Genomic DNA, 21,722 nt, shown 5'->3' with positions numbered 1-21,722 from the left:
CACAACAGAATTATCATTATTTCAGCAATTTTATAACAGCAGAATCTACTGAGAGGTCCAGTAAACACAGCAGACTTCCTGCAACATACTTATCAGAGCCTTAAGTAAATCCTATGCTCTCTATCCTTATATTTTTAGAACTGCTGCCTGAGAGGGTGCATATCTAATCTAATACATCCAATAAGCTAATATATACAACTATGGCCCCCTAGGATAAAATTTTATGTATGTTTTCTAATTTTTGGTTTGTTTGTCTGTTTGTTTATTTTCCATTATCCCAAATAGCAAAACAATCTTGTGATCAAATTAATAGAAACAAACAGTATGGATTACAGTGGGAAACTGACCAAATTATAGTTCACACAAAGGCAAATCTAAAGTGGCTATGAGTAGACATACATACATGTTCGTGTCCTGTGGAGCTGATAAGCATTTGGCACCTGACTAGCTTAAGTGATCTTGGAAATTTACTTAATTCTTACTGCAACTACCTCATGAGGGAATATGTCTTTTTCTCAGCCCCTTTTCTAAGTGACGAAATGTAGAAACAGGGTGTGAACAAATGCTGCTATCTTGCATTGTTGTTTATACTAACATTGCAACTCATACACAATCCCCCCCAGAGTGATCCATTGCTCTACTCTATTGAGTATGTGTTTCTGCACGAATATACAGGCACACCCATGTATCTGGCATATATGTATGTTCAAGTCTTATATGTGTTTCTAAACATGAGTAGCATATATATTTAAAATAAATTTGAAAATACTGAAGCCTACATTTGATTTGAGGATCAAACATGAGCTGATCTACTCACATACAATATAGCATAACCTGGTGATACTTCATCATATCAAGTGAAGAGAGAGAGGACCTAACAGGCATGTGATATCTCCTATTCCACCCTTGTCATAACATGGTGTATTCAGATTGTTGGCAGGAAGACCCAAACTTCAGCAAAGACACATATACCCCCACAAAACAGTAATGATCATTTAATTTGGAAGGAAAAGTTATCAGACTGGGAGAAAAATAAGGCATGTGCATTTCTAATTTTTGAAGGACAGAAGAGTAAACTTCAGAGGATATAATGGGTAGAGACAGAATACCTAAGGAGCCAGAGTAAGCTAACACTGGGACTTCTCATTACATGAGAACTCATGGATTGGTAAAGATGGTAAACAAAATGATAAGAACATTGAAGTATACATTCAGTCTCTGCATAAGGCTTCAATGTGAAAGAAGTGAGAAGTAGTCACCACCAGAGTGCTAAAGGCTATTTTAGCAGTTATAGTGTGAAAAGCAGAGTGTAACTGTACACAGAAGAGGTGGATGATTTACAGAAAAGGGACAAAGCTGTGCTGGAACAGAACAGTTTTCCATGTAAGCAACCAAGCAAGCACACAGCAGCTCCCCTGTGAAAAAATGAGCAAAGAGAAATGAAGTATATAGATACTGTGTGTACAGAAACACAGTAGTTTGATGGGATTGTAATGTAAGGTCTGTCAAGATGGGAGGTTAAGAATTTTCTATCAAGCCAGACACCATGGGTTGCTCCTATATTTCCAGCATTTCAAAGACAGAAGCCAGGAAATTACAAATTTGAGGTTAGCCTGCATTGAATACCAAGACCCAATCTCTTTAACTCTTTTTTTTAATTGAACAACTTTATTTTAAAAAACAAAGATAAATGTACAGATTTTAAGCATTTTTGCATAAAAGTATACGAATATATTTTGTCAGTACTTGTTTTTTTTTAAAGGTTTGATAGTGTGCATTAAGATCTTACTAGTTACAATGAGCATAAAGTACATATATTCTTTATTCAACTCAATGGCCTGATTTATAGAATATCAAGAATAATATTAAGAAAACAAAAATCTAATGTTTTGGCAATGATACTCTCACTACAAAAACATAATGGGAACTATTAAGTTACATAAATCAGCTGCCATGTTGAAGTGTGTAGTATGAAGTGCTAAGATTGTTTTTGGTTGAACTCACACCTCTCTCATATCTCAGCTTATGTGTCTTAAGAAGCTTCTATGACCACCTCATTACTATTTGGACATCAGGATATGTCCTGTCTTTAAATTTATATATTGCAGAAATCATTCATTCATTGAATTATTAATTGATTTTACTTATCTTTCACAAAACTATGAGTCTAACTTCAGGAAAGGCTACTTTTAATGTGTGGATCTGAATACTAGCAAGAGAAATCACAGATTAATCTGGGCCCAACACTCAGAAAATGGTTGAAGAGATTGTATCTGTAGCAAAAGGAATGCATAGAGAAGAGTTGGTAGGTCAGCTTTTCTGGGTAACGTTGATAACTAGGTATGAGAAGAATGTAAAAATTTTAGATATGACTAATATTTATGCTTTTCTTATTTGAATGTAGCTTACTCTGAATGTGTAGCTCAACTCAGACTCATGGTAAGCCTTCTGCCTGAGCATCTTTAGTTGTGTACACCATCTTCTGTAAATCCTTGTATCGTTGTACACTCTGCATGAATCTCAGTACACTTTGGAAAATACCCTGATGTGAACAGAGAAAATATTAGACATGATAAATTGTGAGAATGAATCCTTGTTTCTAAGCTTGGATTTTCTGACTGCAGAAAATGTTCTGTCTCTGATGTAACTGAGACTCTTAAAGTAACAAAAGAAATAATTTCCCTAAGAGGAAAAAATGGTTCTTATAATTTACTGTCCTTTCTTTCAGGAGATGAGTGTCAACTGCTCTCTGTGGCAAGAAAACAGCTTGTCTGTCAAACGCTTTGCATTTGCCAAGTTCTCTGAGGTCCCTGGAGAATGCTTCCTCCTGTTCACCCTTATCCTCTTCATGTTCTTAGTATCACTGACAGGAAATGCTCTCATAGCCCTTGCTATCTGCACCAGCCCATCTCTACACACCCCCATGTACTTCTTTCTGGCCAACTTGTCTCTCTTAGAGATCGGCTATACTTGCTCTGTCGTACCCAAGATGCTGCAGAGCCTGGTGAGTGAGGCCAGAGGAATCTCCCGGGAGGGATGTGCCACACAGATGTTTTTCTTCACATTTTTTGGTATAACTGAGTGCTGCCTATTGGCAGCCATGGCCTTTGACCGATGCATGGCCATATGCTCCCCATTGCACTATGCAACCAGAATGAGTCGTGGGGTATGTGCCCATTTGGCAATAGTTTCATGGGGAATGGGATGCACAGTAGGGCTGGGACAGACCAATTTTATTTTTTCCTTGGACTTTTGTGGACCCTGTGAGATAAACCACTTCTTCTGTGACCTTCCACCTCTCCTGGCACTTGCCTGTGGTGATACATCCCAAAATGAGGCCGCCATCTTTGTGGCAGCTGTCCTCTGCATATCTAGCCCGTTTTTACTAATCATTTATTCCTATGTCAGAATTCTGGTTGCAGTACTGGTGATGTCTTCACCTGAGGGGCGCCATAAAGCTCTCTCCACGTGTTCCTCCCACCTACTTGTAGTCACACTCTTTTATGGCTCAGGATCTATTACCTACTTGAGGCCCAAGTCCAGCCACTTACCAGGAATGGACAAACTCTTGGCCCTCTTCTATACAGCAGTGACATCCATGCTGAACCCTATCATCTATAGCTTAAGGAACAAGGAAGTAAAGGCAGCACTGAGAAGAACTCTGGGCCTGAAGAAAGTTCTGGTAAGAAATAGGTAACAGAACCATGCAGAGCTGCTGGCTAACAAGAATGTGCAAATGAGCCAGATTAAACAAATGAAAACAGGAACATTCTTTGTTTGCTGCTTGTTGAGTCTCTATGTAATTTTGAAGGTACCTCTTTACTCAGCTCTATTTTCTAACTGCTAATTCTGAAATAAAATCAAATACTAAAAAATGTAAGTAAAGAGTAAAATACTCTACAGAGATTTTCTATTTTGTTTAAGTCCATGATGTCAATCTAAATTTCCAAGGAATACCTCAGAAGTCTTGCAAATTCCAGACCCTGGTGTCCCTATGATTTCTGCTCTTTATTCAAGCATATCTTACATAACTCTGTAATCCATTGTAATTTTATAAAGGATCTTATTTCAGTAATATTTGTATTTTATTAAATAGTGCCACATACCACAACTCTGAATTTTTTTGGACCTATATATACCAAAAATGTATAAATACTGTCATATACTGGACTTTTTATGTTTTAAAATGTTAAATGTTAAATAAAACATAAAAAGTATTTCAAAAATTTATATGGAAGTTTTTCTGGCTTTTATTATTTTCATCATCATTGTCACCATCATTATCATCATCAGTATTGTACTCATTCACTTTATATCCCACCCATTGCTCCCCCACCTTGTCACCCCTCCCACATTTCTTCTCCCAATTCCACCTCCCTTCTTTTATGAGTTGGTCAGTTTCCTCTTGGGTATACCCCAATCCTTGCACTTAAAGTCTCTGTGGGACTAGGCAAATCCTCTCTCATTGACAGACAAGGCAGCAAGGCAGAAATATCACATCCCACATGCATTTGATAACTTTTGGGATAGCTCCGGATCATGTTCAGGATTTATATGACATCCAAGCTACATATCAGTTAAATATGTGTAGGGAGGCCTAGGTCTAGCCTGTATATGTTCTTTGATTGGTAATTCAGTCTCAGAGCATTGAGGATCCAGGTTAGATAAGTATGTGGTCTTCCTGTGGAGTTCTTATCCTCTTACTGGTTGCAATCTTTGCTCCTGTTTTAGCATGAGTCCGCAAGCTCTATCCATTCTTTTTCTGTGGGTGTCTGTACTTCTCTGTGTCAGCTGCAGATAGAACCTCTTAGAGGAGAACCATGCTAAACTCCTGTCTGCAAGCATAACTTAGTATCATGAATATTGCCAGGGATTGGTTCTTGGAATTGTTATGGGTCTTAAGTTGTTCTGGTTATTGGGTGACCATCCTCAGTCCTTGCTCTGTCCCCCATGCCAGTATTTCCTGTAGACAGGATATATTTTTGGTCAATTCATATGGGTGGGTTGCTGTCCCCATGGCTCTACTAGGGTTTCTGCCTCACTATAGGAGGTGGCTACTTTAGGTCCCATATCCTCAATGTAGTGAGTCATACACCCTTGGATTCTGGGGCACCTCCCTTTTCCCAGGTCTCTTTTTCTTCTTGAAGATGCCCTCTACCTTCCTATACTCTGTCAGTTGCAGATTTTCTTTCATTCTTTGGCTATCTGGTCATCCTTCCTTTACAGTTGATTTTGAACCCTACTCCTATTCCCCACCCTATCCCTGTCACACCAAGTTAATTTTCTTCATCTGCCTCTTATGACTATTATATCTTTCTTCTAGGTGAGATTCAGGCATCCTTGTTTCTGCCTTCCTTCTTGTTTACCTTCTTAGGGTCTTTGACATATAACATAATCATCTTGTATTTTTTGGCTAATGTCTGCTTGTAATTGAATACACACTATGTATGTCCTTTTGAGACTGGATTACTTCATTCAGAATGATATTCTCAAGATCTATCCATTTGCCATTCATATAGCGTGCGTGTGTAGTCCTTGTTTTTGGTGATGCAAAGTTACTTATTTCCTATATTTTCTTGGATGTAGTTCTTTCTTAGGTTCAATTTTTCCTTCTAGTTTTTCCTATAGAGCTGGATTTGTGGATAGACATTGTTTGGCTTTGGGTTTGTCTTGAAACATCTTGTTGCTCCATCCATGGTGATTGAGAGTTTTCTTGATCATAGTAGTATAGGATGACACCTATTGTTTTTCAGAAGTTTCAAGATATTAAGATATCAGACTCATGTAGGTTTTAGATTTTCTGTTGAGAAGTCACGTGTAAGTCTGATAGGTCTGCCTTCATATATTATATGGCGGTTTTCCTTTACAGCTTTTAATATTCTTTCTTCTGTTGATATTTTTATTATTATATGATGTAAAGATTTTCTTTTCTGTTCCAGTCTAATTGGTGTTCTATAAGGTTTTTGTATGTTTATAGGCATTTCCTTTGATAGGTTGTAAAAGTTTTGTTCTATGTTCTTGTTGAGAATACTTTACCTTTAAGTGTAAGTTATGTACAAGTATTACCACTTGAAAATATTTTAAATTACTATGTTTTCTCAAAATTAATTAGCTTGGGTAGGCTATAAAACCAAATTAATCTTCAACTTTGACAAAAAAATTGAGAATGGCCAAATATCTAAAAATATTGGAAACCTAATATGGTTTCCAGAGCTGAGAGAGTTTGTAGAGACAAATCTCCACTAGCAGTCCCCTGTTAGCAACATGTGACAGTAAGTCATCAGCCGTCTGGCCCAGAAACACTGACAGACTTTGAAATGTCAAAATTTTAAAAGGCTGTTAAATTTGGCTCAGCAAAAATTATTAGTCAACTATTCTGCACAGTGTTCCTTTCTGGATAGTATTAGTCTATTGATAAATTTGGCAGTTTCTGCCCAGTGGCTGCCTAGCCACAAACTATACCTCACTTCAAGGTAGAGATGCTTAATTTCTTCATTGATTCCACCAAAGGGCAACTGTAAAGAGCAGATATGCCTCAACAAAAGAGAAATAAAACTAAATGTCATAATTTATGGATTTCTGACAGTTTTGAAAAACATCTTACTACAAAAGCATTTCTGAACTGTTAAGCCTTAAATACTCTTGGCCATTTTTAGTTGAAATATCTCAAAAACACTCTTTTATTAACTCAGAACCATGATTTTTTAATCTAGCCTTTAACTAGTATTGTTTAGTCAACTAAAAACAGTGTAGAAACCTTAAATCTATACCAAATAAATTTTATAGCACTGTAAAAATTGTAACTAACTTCATATCAATTAGAAAGATTTCTACCAGTAAAGATATAACTTTAGCTTATTTACCAAAATAAGATTATGGCTGTATAATCAAATCTGGCTAATTTCTCCCTGTATGATTATGACCATTTCTAAATTCTTCATAAAAACAACCATACAATAACTATTTTTCACCCCCCAAGGTCCAGGGAATCGGGGAACGACTTTCATAGCTTCTTCAAGCTGAATACAAAAATCTTTCTCCCAAAATAGCCTGTCCCTTAGTTGGCAATTAGAATATCTTGTATTCTTCTCCAGAGAAATAATATAAACACAAAACTCAACATTATATCCATTTTTGAAACAATATAAACAATTAAGATAATTATAAATTCTTGCTAGCCGGCATCTGACAAGCCATGTGGCCTCCTTAGTGGAGTAATTCACAAAACAAACTTACAATCACAAATTATTAAGTAAGCAATTTGTAAAACTAGAACTTTAGTCCGAAGTATTTCAATCTGTCTTCTCAATCTGAAGGGTCAGATCTTTATTTATTAATAACTTGTCTAACATATATTTGTATTCACTCTGTCTGATGTATATATCCTATCTTAATTCCAAACCGCGGGTAAAAATTCCCAAGTGATGCGGGTAAACTCTGAAATCTCTTTTTCTAACTAAAAACAAACAAACAAACAAACACACACACAAAACAAAAAACAAACTTGACTTGAATATTAATTCTTTATACCATCTTAAAACAAACAAACAATCCTTTTGACTTTTGAAAAGAATTTTGTCAAAAAATCAAATAGTTACTAATGTCTTTTGTGTACTTGGTTGCCTGCTTTTTCGCCGCAGGACACCATGGCCTGTCAGCAGAGGCTGTCTGTGTTTCTTTTGTTTAAGATTCCCATGCTTGAGATATCACATGACTCAATATGATGCTGGCCCCTTCTTAGAAAATAAAAAACTTTTTTTTTTTTACTAACTCTTAGGCTGACAGCCGTAACCTTTTAGTGGGTGCCACCTGTTGCGGTCAATATTAAATAGAATTCTTAACCTTTTAGCGGCACCCGTGGTCTCACTCTACAGATGCACGGACCCGGTCACTCATTCTGCATGATGTCCCCTCCACATGATTCCTTTCCCTGCTGGTTCACTCTATTTGCCTTACTTGTTTCTTCCCAGGTGGAATTACCATTTTGGTGTCTTTCCTCCACTGCCTGTCACAAATATCACTTCAAACCCAGTAACTTTTCAAATGGGTTTATATAATAGATTCTCAGTTCACAAACTCTCTACACAATAAGATTACATCCAATAGACAAAGATACAAACTGTCATTCCATACAAGATAAAGACCTATAGAATCTCTTTAAATATTTATATCTACCTATGTCCCATTTCATTCCCCGGGACCTACATCTGCTTTCTCTGGCTCCATCTTGGTTTCTTCTTTTCAATCCCTGTTCCTCTTCTCTTTTCCTACCTTTTCTTCACCTACCACCACTGTCCAATCACATATTGACTTAACATAAATCTACACTCCTCAAACTCCCCTTTATTACCCCACCTCCAATCCTTCTGAGTGACATCATCAGGCAGGGCTTTCATTGGGGCACAGTGAAGGTGCACCAAGATACAATTGGCTGAGGATTTAGAGGCTTTGGATTGGCTCAAACACTGTATATATGCAAGAGCATTGCACAATAAATCCAAATATGCACCCTGATGTTGGTCCCTGGAGTCTAATTTTCTGGGATTCATCACATGATGCTGTCACCTCCCAACCCCTATCCCCTGCTCTACAGACCAACACATCTCCATCCATTCTTCCATGTTCAATGCCCCATCCCTGGTTTTGTATCAGAATAAATCTTGCTGTTACTGGACAGGTGAGTTAAGTCTCCATTTGTGGTATCCTTCACCTCTGTTTTATTCAATCCTCTTTTGTCCATAAGGTTCCCTGAGCTCTGCCTAATGTTTGACTCTGTATCTCTGCATCTGTTTTTATCAGCTGTGGGTGAAGCCTCTCAGATGACAGTTTTGCTAGCCTCCTATCTGCACTATAAAAAATATCATTAATAATGGCAGAGGTGGTGCACTGGGCTTCTAGTTCAAAGCTAAACAGTCCTCTGAGGGGGATGCAAGTGAGGATGATTATAGAAAAGACAGAAAAAAAAGACTCAAAGACAAAATTTAGAAATCAGGAGGGCTGTTCAGTGAATACTTCAGTGGTTCTCAACCTCTAGGCTTGACCCCCCTGAAGGTTGCATCAGATATCCTGTATAACACATATTTGCATTAGGATTCATAACAGCAGCAAAATTACAGATATGAAGTAGCAACAAAATAATTTTATGAACATCACAAACTGTATTAAAGAGTGGCAGTGTTATGAAAATTGAGAAATACTGTTCTAGACACAAATCCTCTGTCTTATGAATAGTTGACAAAAAATATGCTCACATTCTGTGGGCTACACATTCACTTGCTTCACAGTTTCCTTTGCTTTACAGTAACTTTTTATCAAAACCTTTATACAGTTTTATAACACTTTCAGCAAAGTTTCAGAACACAAAAATAACAGCCTATTTATGAACTGATAAAAAACAGATTGAAAGAGAAGTCAGGAAAACAATCTGTTCACGTTTGCTTTGTTTTTTTTTTTTAAGATTTATTTGTTATGTATACATCTTTCTGTCTGCATGTGTGACTGCAGGCCAGAAAGAGCACGAGATCCCATTTCAGATGGTTGGGAGCCACCATGTGGTTGCTGGGGATTGAGTTCAGGACCTCTGGAAGAGCAGCCAGTGCTCTTAACCTCTGAGCCATTCTCCAACCCCTCAGGAAAACAATCCCATGCACAACTGCCACTTAAAGAATACCAGGAAATAAACCTAATCAACAAAATGAAAGTCCTGTACAATAAAAAAATTAAGGCTCTAAAGTAAGAAACTAAAGAAGACAGTAGAATGTGAAAGGATTTGGATTTAAAGAGCCAATATTGTGAAAATAGCCACTTTACTCATTGGCAAGGTTGCACAAGGAATCTTCAAATTAAATTATAGGTTTCATGCAAATTATATCAAAATATCAGCAGACTTTTTTCTTGTCATTTTTATTTTATTTTCTTTTATTTATTTTATGTTTGAAGATAGAGTTTCTCTGTGTAGCCCTGGTTGTCCTGAAACTCCATGTGTAGATTAGGCCTGCCTCGAACTCACAGAGATTTACTTACTTCTGTCTGCCCAGTGTTGGGATGAAATGTGTACATCACTACATCCAGCATAATATGGTTACTACAACATCTTACCAAACACTTCAATACTACCAAGGACAAAAACACCAACCTTTGTGCACACAGAGAGAGACCTTTTGATCCAGTTGCATATGTAGCTGAAGATAACAGTGTGAGAAGAAGCTTTTGGTCCAGGGAGGGCACGTTTTCCCAATGTAGGGGATGCCAAGGCAATGGGGTGGAGAGAGTGAATAGAAGGGAGTGTAACTTTGTGAAGGCAAATGGAGGGGGACGGGGGATGGGAGCAAGGTGGGGAAAAGAATAATATCTCAAATGTAAATAGAGTCTAATAAAAATATCTTACATAGATGAGGCATGTCTTGAACTGCTGATCCAACAGATCTCAAAGCACAGAGAATATCAGTGAAAAATATATATGTATATGTAATCATTGTTTTCAAGAACATGGATTCTCAAATATATTATTGTATAATTACTGTAACCTTTATCCATCTATCTACCTATCTACCTACCTACCTACCTACCTATCTATCTATTTATCTATCTATCTATCTATCTATCTATCTATCTATCTATCTATCTATCTATCTATCTATCTATATGTCTATCATCATGTATTTATCTACCTATCATCTATTGATTTATTTCATTACCTCTATCATCTTTCATCTTGTGTGCCTGTGTAAGTTTGTGAGATGCTGAATTATTGCCTCAGAGGACATAGTGTTCTCTCCTGGGATACACAGGCCTCCTGACCTCAGATGTAATTCTTTACTGCAACAAGGGTTTTTAATGCACAGGTTTAAAGGTGATAATGAGAATTGGTAAGGAGAGGGCCTAGAGAAAGCCAGAAGGTGGCTAATCAGAAGCAAAAGAAGTGATTCTCTCATCTTTGCTGGAATAGAAGGTATGTGCCACAGCTAAGTGTCCAATACTGGAATTAGAGAAAGTGAATGAAATTATAAAAAGGAACAACAGACACTCAAAGCATTTTTGAGTTCTTGTTATGTTATTTAACATATCCATCTTGGAGGGATGTAAAAGTCCAATCAGAATCTTGGCTTCTTTGTCAAAAAATAGCTTAAGTCCATGGGAAATCAATACATCACAATGCTGTGAAGTAGAGACTCACTCATTGCAGTGCACTGTAATCTAGCTAGGTAATCCAACAATTTCTATTGTGTTGAGCTAACATGTTACTCAGCTGGTGACAAATAATCTTTTGGTGAGTGATTGTGGGAAAACTGAGAAGTCAGGTGTGAGCCTCTCAAAAATCTTTTCCTAACAATTATCATAAGCTGCATGTACTATTATAATATGTGACTACATAGTGATGATGGGTATCTCCTGCTGCACACAGACAATTCTGTGTTTCAGAAAAAGTGTTAATGCTTTATCAACTTCCCTTCAGCTAAGAGAAGAAAGAGAGAGGTGGGGGGAGATGGGAAATGGGAGAGGAGATAAAAAAATCAAGTCCACAAATTAACATTTCTAATATTTTAAAGCCTTCCACTGTTTACTACACATTCGATCTTTATAACATTGAAGACCTATGTATTAAACAGAACTCATAATGGATACAGAAAATATTGCATTATGACACTATGTGAATGGTTTCTTTCTGATTCTGGATTGGTCACTACAAGAGGATAGGCACATGATGTCCCTAACTGCCTCCACAAGGGGCTTCTCAGGGTAGGCACTTTTGCACTTTAATGAACATTTTACGATGCATTCACACTGGATTTCAAAACCTTTGCAGATTTAAGCTGAAATAGTTCAAATAGACAAATCTGAAATTTTTCTTGAAGATTACCTTAAAATTACAGACAGAGGCTTATCCAATGAAGCCTATTCTGATGCTTCTTTCTCTCTGAAGAGCCTTGAGATAGGGACCTGTATGTGTCTACATACAGTACATGAGACATCACGCTCCATTCATGGGTCATTGTGAAAACAGAATTTTCTGGTATGAATCTCAAATGGAATTTAACTACATTGATCTTAACTTACTGAGAATTAACTCAACAGCTCATGGAGACCTAAAAGCAAGAGAAAACTTAGACAGAATTTTCTTCCTTCAAAATAATTTCAAATAACCGGGAGAGAAGTTTTAACGGATTTCAAATTTTTCACATCATTTTGTATGATTCTCTATTTTTAAAATATCTCAACAGAATAGCATTTGTATGGGATATTAGTTTTTAAAGTATTTAGAGACCTTCTGATACACCAATTTTTTATTTGACTATGAACTTTGGAAGGTATAAAGTATAATTATGACTGGCTTTATTTTCCTATTCATCCTCTAAGTACTAAAATCATAGAGGGAGCAACTCTGCACATGCTGTTAGGTTGCCAGTATTTACTGCTATTGATCCTTCCACAAGGACTGCTTCCATTTCCCCTGGCCCATGGCCCTCATCACTATTGCATTGGGCTGCTGCAGTTAAAGTGGGATGAGGCTATATACAAAGAACATTTTTGAAGTCACTGGTTAAGCCCTAGTCTGACATTCCTCTTTGTGCCCTTGGCCTCTAAATCTATGTCACTGAGGAAACAGTGTGAAAATATACAACAGGTATACATATACCTGCAAATTTAATTGACAAATGAAGAGTCTATAAACTCAAAAAATATTGTTGCAAAAGTGTCAGTACCCATTAGGTAAATATTGAGTAAATTTAAAAATAGTAAGTAAAAAGTACAAAGTGAGACCCTGTCTCAAGAAAGAAAGGCAGTGGATGGTAAAGAGAGCAAGTGCAAACAGGAAGGATGAAACAAATATGAATTTGGAAGAACCTTTTCATATTAGCACTGACAGTTGACTAAAGGAAACTTAAATGAACAACTGACCACCACTTTACCTTTTGTCTTTGTTAGCACAGTGCCACTCTGCAGTCTAGGCTAACACTTAACTTACAAACACTTTCTGTATCAGCCACACAGTACTTGAAAGGAAAGGATGTATATTGCTAATATTTTGTCATTTAACAGTTGACAACTAAGCATAAATTCTAAAAAAAAAAAAAAAAAAAAAGAAAAAGAAAGAAAGAAAAGAAATCACCCAGTAGTATGAATAAGGGAAAGGATTTAATTTCCGAAAACTTTGAGGGTGAGTGTGATTTATGAATTAAAAAAAATGAAAATGTTTCAGCTAACAAATTTCTAATTTACCAGAGGTTCTAGAATTAACAAAATGATGTACTATAGAAATGGTTCAGTAATAAGTATACTTATTGTTTAGGCATGAGTAGCAGAGTTTGGATTCACTGTACCCATGAAAGAGTGAGCAATCCAACATTTATATAATTCCAAAACTCAGGGTTGAATGGCAAAAGGAGGTGGATGCCTGATTCAGTCTAGCAAAAATAAGTAGCTCCAGGTCAAGTAACAGACCTTATTTCAACAAATAAGATAGAAACTAACCAAGAAAAATACTTAAAATTGGTATCTGTATGGTACAAATACAAGCACATCTATATATTTATTACAAACCAGTTAGTGCTCATAGGGGCAAGCATGCGCGAACACCATGAACACACACACACACACACACACACACACACACACACACAAATTTCCATAATCTGCATGAGTTCTTATAATATTTTTGTCCTTTGTTTTAGGAGATGAGTATCAACTGTTCTCTTTGGCAGGAGAACAGCTTGTCTGTGAAACGCTTTGCATTTGCCAAGTTCTCTGAGGTCCCTGGAGAATGCTTCCTCCTCTTCACCCTCATCCTCCTCATGTTCTTAGTATCACTGACAGGAAATGCTCTCATAGCCCTTGCTATATGCACCAGCCCATCTCTACACACCCCCATGTACTTCTTTCTGGCCAACTTGTCTCTCTTAGAGATCGGCTATACTTGCTCTGTCATACCCAAGATGCTGCAGAGCCTGGTGAGTGAGGCCAGAGGGATCTCCCGGGAAGGATGTGCCACACAGATGTTTTTCTTCATATACTTTGGTATAACTGAGTGCTGCCTATTGGCAGCCATGGCCTTTGACCGCTATGTAGCCATATGCTCCCCATTGCACTATGCAACCAGAATGAGTCGTGGGGTATGTGCCCATTTGGCAATAGTTTCATGGGGAATGGGATGCACAGTAGGGCTAGGACAGACCAATTTTATTTTTTCCTTGGACTTCTGTGGACCCTGTGAGATAGACCACTTCTTCTGTGACCTTCCACCTCTCCTAGCACTTGCCTGTGGTGATACATCCCAAAATGAGGCCGCCATCTTTGTGGCAGCTGTCCTCTGCATATTTAGTCCATTTATACTGATCATAGCTTCCTATGTCAGAATACTGGTTGCAGTACTCGTGATGCCTTCACCTGAGGGACGCCATAAAGCTCTCTCCACGTGTTCCTCCCACCTACTTGTAGTCACACTCTTTTATGGTTCAACAACTGCCACCTATCTGAGGCCCAAGTCCAACCACTTACCAGGTGTGGACAAACTCTTGGCCCTCTTCTATACAGCAGTGACCTCCATGCTGAACCCTATCATCTATAGCTTAAGGAACAAGGAAGTAAAGGCAGCACTGAGAAGAACTCTGGGCCTGAAGAAAGTTCTGGTAAGAAATAGGTAACAGAACCATGCAGAGCTGCTGGCTAATAAAAATGTGCAAAAGAGCCAGATTAAACAAATAAAAACAGGAACATTCTTTGCCATTTGTTCTCTATGTAATTTTGAAGGTACTTCTATACTCAGCTCTATTTTCTAATGGCTAATTCTGAAATAAAATCAAATACTAATAAATTCATGTAAAGAGTAAAATACTATAGAGAGATTTTCCATTTTGTTTAAGTCCAAAATGTCAATGTAAATTTTCTAGTAATATCTCAGAAGTCTTAAAATTCTAGACTCCGGTGTCCTTATAATTTTTGCTTTTATTGAGCATATCTCACATAACTCTGTATTCCATAGTAAGTGCATAAAAGATCTTATTTCAGTAATATTTGTATTTTATTAAAAAGTGTCATATACTACAACTGAATTCTGTTGGAACCTTTATATACCAAAAATGTATAAATATTGCTATATACTGGACTGCTTAGATTTAACATAATTTTATTTAAAACATTAAATAAAACATAAAAAGTATTTCAAGAATTTTTATGAAAATTTTTCTGGTTTTTATTTTCATCATCATCATCCTCACCATCATCAGTATTGTACTCATTCACTTTATATCCTATTCATTGCACCCCACCAAGTCACCCCCTTTCACAATTCTTTCTCCAATTGTACCTTCCCTTCTTCTATGAGTTGGTATGTTACCCACTGGGAGTACGCAGACACTTGGACTTCAAGTCTCTGTGGGGCTAGGCAAATCCTTTCTCACTGAGATCAGACAAGGCAGCCAAGCTAGAAATATCACATCCCACATGTATTCAATAGCTTTTGGGATAGCTCCTGCTCCTGTTGTTCAGGATTCACATGATATCTAACCTATATATCAGTTATATATGTGCAGGGTGGCCTAGGTCTAGCCTGCATATGTACTTTAGTTGGTAGTTCAGTCTCTGAGAGCATTGAAAGTCCAGGTTAGGTGACTCTGTTGGTCTTTCTGTGGAGTCCCTATTTTCTTACTGGTTGCAACCCTTGTTCCTGTTTTTCCATGAGTCCCCAAGCTCTACAAATTGTTTGTCTGTGGGTGTCTGTACCTATCTGAGTCAGCTGCAGATAGAACCTCTTAGAGGAGAGACATGCTAAACTCTTCTCTGCAAGCATAACATGGTATCATGAATAGTGTCAGGGATTGGTACTTGGAATTGATATGGGTCTTAAGTTGTGCTGGTTATTGGGTGACCATTCTTTCAATCTTTGCTCTATCCTCCATGTCAGCATTTTTTGTAGACAGGATATATTTCTGGTCAATTCATATGGGTGGGTTGCTGTTCCCATGGCTCTACTAGGGTTCCTGCCTGGCTACTTGAGGTGGTTACTTTAGGTCCCATATACTCAATGTGGAGAGTCACACATCCATGGATTCTGGGGTACCTCTCTTTTTCCATGTTCCTTTTTCTTCCTGGATATGCCTGCTACCTTCTCACACCTGTCAGTTGCATGTTTGCTTTCATTCTCAAGGCTATCTGGTCATCCTTCCTGTCCCTCCCCATACCTAATATTGAACCTCACCTCCATTTCCCATCCTATCCCTCTCATGCCCAGTTGATTTTCTCCACCTGCCTCTTATGACTATTATATTCCCCTTCTATGTGAGATTCAAGCATCCTTATTTCTGCCTTTATTCTTATTTACCTTTTTTTGTGTCTGTGAAGTATAGCATAGTTACCTTGTTTTTTTTTTTTTTTTTTTTTTTTTTTTGGCTAATGTCTGCTTATAATTGAATATACACTGTGTATGTCCTTTAGAGACTGGATTATCTAATTCAGAATGATATTCTCAAGACCCATCTATTTACCTGCCAAATTCATGATTTCTTTAATAACTGACTAGTATTCCACTGTGTAAATGTACTAAGTTTTCTTTATCTATTCTTTATGTGAGTGATATCCAAGTTGTTTCCAGTTTCTGGCTATTATGAGTAAAGCTTCTATGAACATAGTTGAGTGAGTTTGCAGGATGGTGGGGTATATTTTGGCTACATGCCAAAGAGTGGTATCACTGGATCTTGAGGAAGATCTATTTCTAGTTTTCTGAGAAACTGCCAAATTGATATCCAACGTGTCTGTACAAGTTTGCACTCCCACCATGAATGGGGGATTTTTTCCCTTTGATTTACATTCTCACCAGCACGTGCCTGCCATCTCTTGAGTTTTTGATCTTAGCCATTCTAAAGTGTGTAAGATTGAAACTTAAAGATATTTTGATTTGCATTTTTCTGATGACTAAGAACTTCAAACATTTCTTTAAGTGCTTCTTGGCCAATCAAAATTTCTTTGTTGAGAATTGTTTAGTTCTGCTACCTTCTCACACCTGTCAGTTGCATGTTTGCTTTCATTCTCAAGGCTATCTGGTCATCCTTCCTGTCCCTCCCCATACCTAATACTGAACCTCACCCCCATTTCCCATCCTATCTCTCTCACACCTAGTTAATTTTCTCCACCTGCCTCTTATGACTATTATATTCCCCTTCTATGTGAGATTCAAGCATCCTTATTGTTATTTGGGTTGTTGGTGTCTAATTTCTTTTTTTTTTTTTGTAAATTTTGAATATTAGCCCTCTGTTACATATAGTGTTGGTGAAGAGCCTTTTCCTATATGTAGGCTACTGCTTTGTCCTATTGACAGTGTCCATGGTCTTACAGAAGCTTTGCAATTTCTTGAGGTTCCATTTCTCAATTGATGGTCTTAACCTGAGACATTGATCTATTCAAGAAGCTGTATCTTATACCAAATCATTCAATAGTATTTTCCACTTAATATTTCTAGGGCTTTTAGTGGATATGGGATTATTTATTGCTTTTTTATTGGATATTCTATATATTTACATTCAGATGTTATGTCTTTCACACAATCCCATCTCCCCTTTCTTTCCCATTGCCTCCATGAAGGTACTCCCTCTCTCAACCACACTCTCCCACCTCAGCATCTTTTCTCCAATTCCTGTTCCTCTATTTGTCCTATTTCCTCCCATGAGTGTTTTGTTCTCCCTTCTAAGAATGACTGAGGGGTCCACCTTCTGTTCTTCCATCTCTTTGAGCTTCATAATTTCTGTGAATGGTTTCTTGGTATTCTAGGACTTGAGTTTCATCTAGGGTGATAAGTTTGGGTCTAGTTTCATTCTTTTACAAGAAGAAATCTACTTTGAACAGCACCATTTGTTTAAAATGTTTTTTTTTTCCATTGTATGAATTAAGACTCTTTATCAAAAATCCAGTGACTATAAGTATATTTGTTTCTGGGGTTTAGATTATATTCCATTGATTAATACATGCATTTATATACTAATACCATAGATGTATTACCAGTATTGCTCTGTAGTATAGCTTGTGGTTAGAGATGGTGATTTTTCTTGAAGGTTTTTATTATTCAGGATTGTTTTGGCAATCCTGGGTTTATTATTTTCCATATGAAGTTGAGAATTGTTCTTTCAGGTCTTTACAAATTGTGTTGTAATATTGATAAAAATTGCATTGAATCAGCAAACTCTTTTATTCTTATCAAACCATAAGCATGAGAAATCTTTTCATCTTTTGATGTCTTCTCCTATTTCCTTTTCCAGAGATTTGAAGCTTTTGTCATATAGATCTTTCACTTGCTTGGCTAGAGTTACAAGATATTTATATTAGTCATGGCTATTGTAAAATGTATTATTTCCCCAATTTCTTTATCAGCCCATTTATCATTGGTATAAAAGAAGGCTACTGATTTCTTTAAGTTAATTTTGTATCTACCCATTTTGTTAAAGCTTTTTGTGAGCTGTAGGTATTCTCGAATAGAACTTTCAGAGTCAATTATAAATACTACCACAAATAGTGATACTTTGACTTCTTCTTTTCTGAATTGGATCCCACTGATGTCCTTTAGTTTCCTTGTTATTCTGGCTAGAACTTCAAGTGCTACATGGAATAGTTAAGGAGAGAGTGGGCCGCCTTTTCTTTTTTTTTTTTTATTTTTTAAAACGATTTTATTTTATAAAACAAAGATAAATGTACAGATTTTAAATATTTTTTGCTTAAAATTATACATTTTTGTCAGTACTGTTTTTTCAGATATTAAAATAATTTTTACATAAAACTATGTGAATATATTTTTTAGTCAGTACTTGATTTTTTCAAGGGCTTGACAATATGCATTGAAAACCTAATAGTTACAATGAGCATAAAGTACATGCAAAACAAAATGCAACATGGAAATAGTCAAAGTCTTCTTGTTTTGTAAATATTTTTTTGTTTTGTTTTCTTTATTTCTTGGACTTCATACTGTCTGTGAGTTGTTTCTGGGGGAGTGCAAGCCTCTGGGGTTAGCATCCCAATATCAGTGACTGCATATTATGTCTGTTCTTTTGTGACTGGGTTATCTCACTCAGGATGATATTCTCTAGATTCAACCATTTTCTTAAGAATTTGGTTAAGTCATTGTTTCTGGTGGCTGAGTAGTATTCCATTGTGTAAATGTACCACAATTTTTGTATCCATTCATCTTCTGAAGGACATCTGGGTTCTTTCCAGCTTCTGGCTATTATAAATAGAGCTGCTATGAACATTGTGGTGCATATATCTTTGTTGTGTATTAAAGTGTCTCTGGGGTATATGCCCAGAAGTGGAATAGCTGGGTCTTCAGGTAGTGCTATATCCAATTTTCTGAGGTATCGCCAGACTGATTTCCGGAGTGGTTGTATTAGTTTGCTATGCCACCAACAGTGGAGAAGTGTTCCTCTTTCTCCGCAGCCTCGCCAGCATCTGCTGTCATCTGCGTTTTGGATCTTGGCCAATCTGACTGGTGTGAGGTGGAATCTCAGGGTTGTTTTGATTTGCATTTCCCTGATGGCTAAGGATGTCGAGCACTTCCTCAGATGTTTCTCGGCCATTCGTTGTTCCTCAACTGAGAACGTTTTGTTTAGCTCTGTACCCCATTTTTTAATAGGGTTATTTGATTCTCTGGTGTCTAGCTTTTTGAGTTCCTTGTATACCTTGGATATTAGGCCTCTATCTGATGTGGTGTTGGTAAAGATCTTTTCCCATTCTGTTGGTTGCCGTTTTGTTTTCTTGACAATGTCCTTAGTCTTACAGAAACTTTGCAATCTCATTAAGTCTCATTTGTTAATCTTTGACCTTAGAGCTTGGGCCAAGGTGTTTTGCTCAGGAAATTTTCTCCTGTGCCTATGGTTTCTAAGGTTTGGGCCGCCTTTTCTTGTCCCTGATTCTAGTGCAATTGTTTTAAGTTACTCTACATTTAGCTTGATGTTGGCTTTCAGCTTCCAATATACTAAAATAATTATCTTTAGGTATGTTTTTTGTGTCCCTGATCTCTCTAATACTTTTAACATGAAGGGGTGTTGAATTTTTGTCAAAGGCTATCTCAGTGTCTAATGAGATAATCATGTAATTATTTCTTTATATGTGTTTATAATGTATATTACATATACTAATAGATTTTTATATATTGAACCATTCCTGCATCCTTGAAATGAAGCCCATTTGATTATAAAGAAATATGTTTTTATTTTGCAGATGACATAATAGTGTACTTAAGTGACTCCACAAAATTCCACCAGAGAATTTCTACTGCTGATAAACAAATTCAGCAAAGTGGCTGGATACAAAATTAACACAAACAAATCAGTAGCCTTCCTATACTCAAAGGACAAACATGTGGAGAAAGAAATTAGGGAAAAGATACCCTTCACAATAGTCACAAAAACTATGAAATACCTTGGTGTGACTCTAACTAAGCAAGTGAAGGACCTGTATGACAAGAACGTCAAACCTCTAAAGAAGGAAATTGAGGAGGATATCAGAAAATGAAAAGATCTCCCATGCTCATGGATTGGAAAGATCAACATTTTAAAATGACCATCCTACCAAAAGCAATCTACAGATTCAACGCAATCCCCATCAAAATTCCAACCCAGTTCTTCATTGAGTTGGAAAGATCAATGTGCAATTTCATCTGGAATAACAAAAGACCTAGAATAGTGAAATCCATCCTCAACAGCAAGAAAACTTCTGCGGGAATCACTATCCCTGATCTCAAGCTATATTACAAGGCAATTGTGCTGAAAATTGCATGGTACTGGTACAGAAATAGGCATGTGGATCAATGGAATAGAATAGAAGATCCAGAAATGAGCCTTTATGTATATGGTCACCTGATTTTTGACAAAGGAGCTTTAAACATTTAATGGAAAAAGGACAGCCTATTCAATAAATGGTGCTGGTCCAACTGGCACTCAGCATGCAAAAGAATGAAAATAGACCCTTTCTTATATCCTTGTGCAAAGCTCAAGTGTAAGTGGATCAAAGATCTCCACATTAAACCAGATACACTGAAACTATTAGATGAGAAAGTAGGGAAAACCTTAGAACACATAGGCACAGGAGAAAATTTTCTGAACAAAACACCAATGGCTCAAAGCTCTAAGGTCAAAGATTAACAAATGGGACCTAATGAGATTGCAAAGTTTCTGTAAGGCTAAGGACATTGTCAAGAAAACAAAACGGCAACCAACAGAATGGGAAAAGATCTTTATCAACTCCACATCAGATAGAGGCCTAATATCCACGGTATACAAGGAACTCAAAAAGCTAGACACCAGAGAATCAAACAACCCTATTGAAAAATGGGGTACAGAGCTAAACAAAACTTTCTCAATTGAGGAATATCGAATGGCTGAGAAGCATCTAAGAAGTGCTCAACATACTTAGCCATCAGGGAAATGCAAATCGAAACAACCCTGAGATTCCACCTCACACCAATCAGATTGGCTAAGATCCAAAACTCAAATGACAGCAGATGCTGGCGAGGTTGTGGAGAAAGAGGATCACTTCTCCACTGTTGGTGGGGTTGCAAACTAATATAACCACTCTGGAAATCAGTTTGGTGATACCTCTGAAAATTGGACATAGTACTTCCTGAAGACCCAGTTATTCCACTTCTGGGCATATACCCCAGAGACACTTTAATACACAAAAAAGATATATGCACCACAATGTTCATAGCATCTCTATTTATAATAGCCAGAAGCTGGAAAGAACCC

General features: G+C 37.0%; 2 protein-coding genes across 4 annotated transcripts; both read left to right on the top strand.

Annotated features, from left to right (window-relative positions):
* Positions 1-2,731: 2,731 nt before the first annotated feature.
* On the top strand, positions 2,732-3,697 carry LOC308436918 (olfactory receptor 10C1-like; the record flags this gene model as incomplete). 2 transcript variants are annotated; one of them, XM_080937927.1, is made up of 2 exons in its annotated part: positions 2,732-3,071; positions 3,492-3,697. In XM_080937927.1, 2 exons carry the CDS (start codon positions 2,732-2,734, stop codon positions 3,695-3,697), a joined length of 546 nt encoding a protein of 181 aa, XP_080794053.1. The 2 variants fall into 2 exon arrangements, with proteins under 2 accessions (XP_080794053.1, XP_080794052.1); XM_080937926.1 differs by having other exon boundaries at positions 2,732-3,697.
* Positions 3,698-13,676: 9,979 nt separating this feature from the next.
* On the top strand, positions 13,677-14,642 carry LOC308436916 (olfactory receptor 10C1-like; the record flags this gene model as incomplete). 2 transcript variants are annotated; one of them, XM_080937925.1, is made up of 2 exons in its annotated part: positions 13,677-14,016; positions 14,437-14,642. In XM_080937925.1, the coding sequence occupies 2 exons, from the start codon at positions 13,677-13,679 to the stop codon at positions 14,640-14,642; spliced, it is 546 nt and encodes a 181-aa protein (XP_080794051.1). The 2 variants fall into 2 exon arrangements, with proteins under 2 accessions (XP_080794051.1, XP_080794050.1); XM_080937924.1 differs by having other exon boundaries at positions 13,677-14,642.
* Between the last annotated feature and the right edge of the window lie 7,080 nt (positions 14,643-21,722).

The sequence above is a fragment of the Micromys minutus genome (assembly GCF_963924665.1).
Source record: "Micromys minutus genome assembly, chromosome: 25".
Lineage (NCBI taxonomy): Eukaryota > Metazoa > Chordata > Mammalia > Rodentia > Muridae > Micromys > Micromys minutus.
This window is presented reverse-complemented; position numbering and strand designations above follow the sequence as displayed.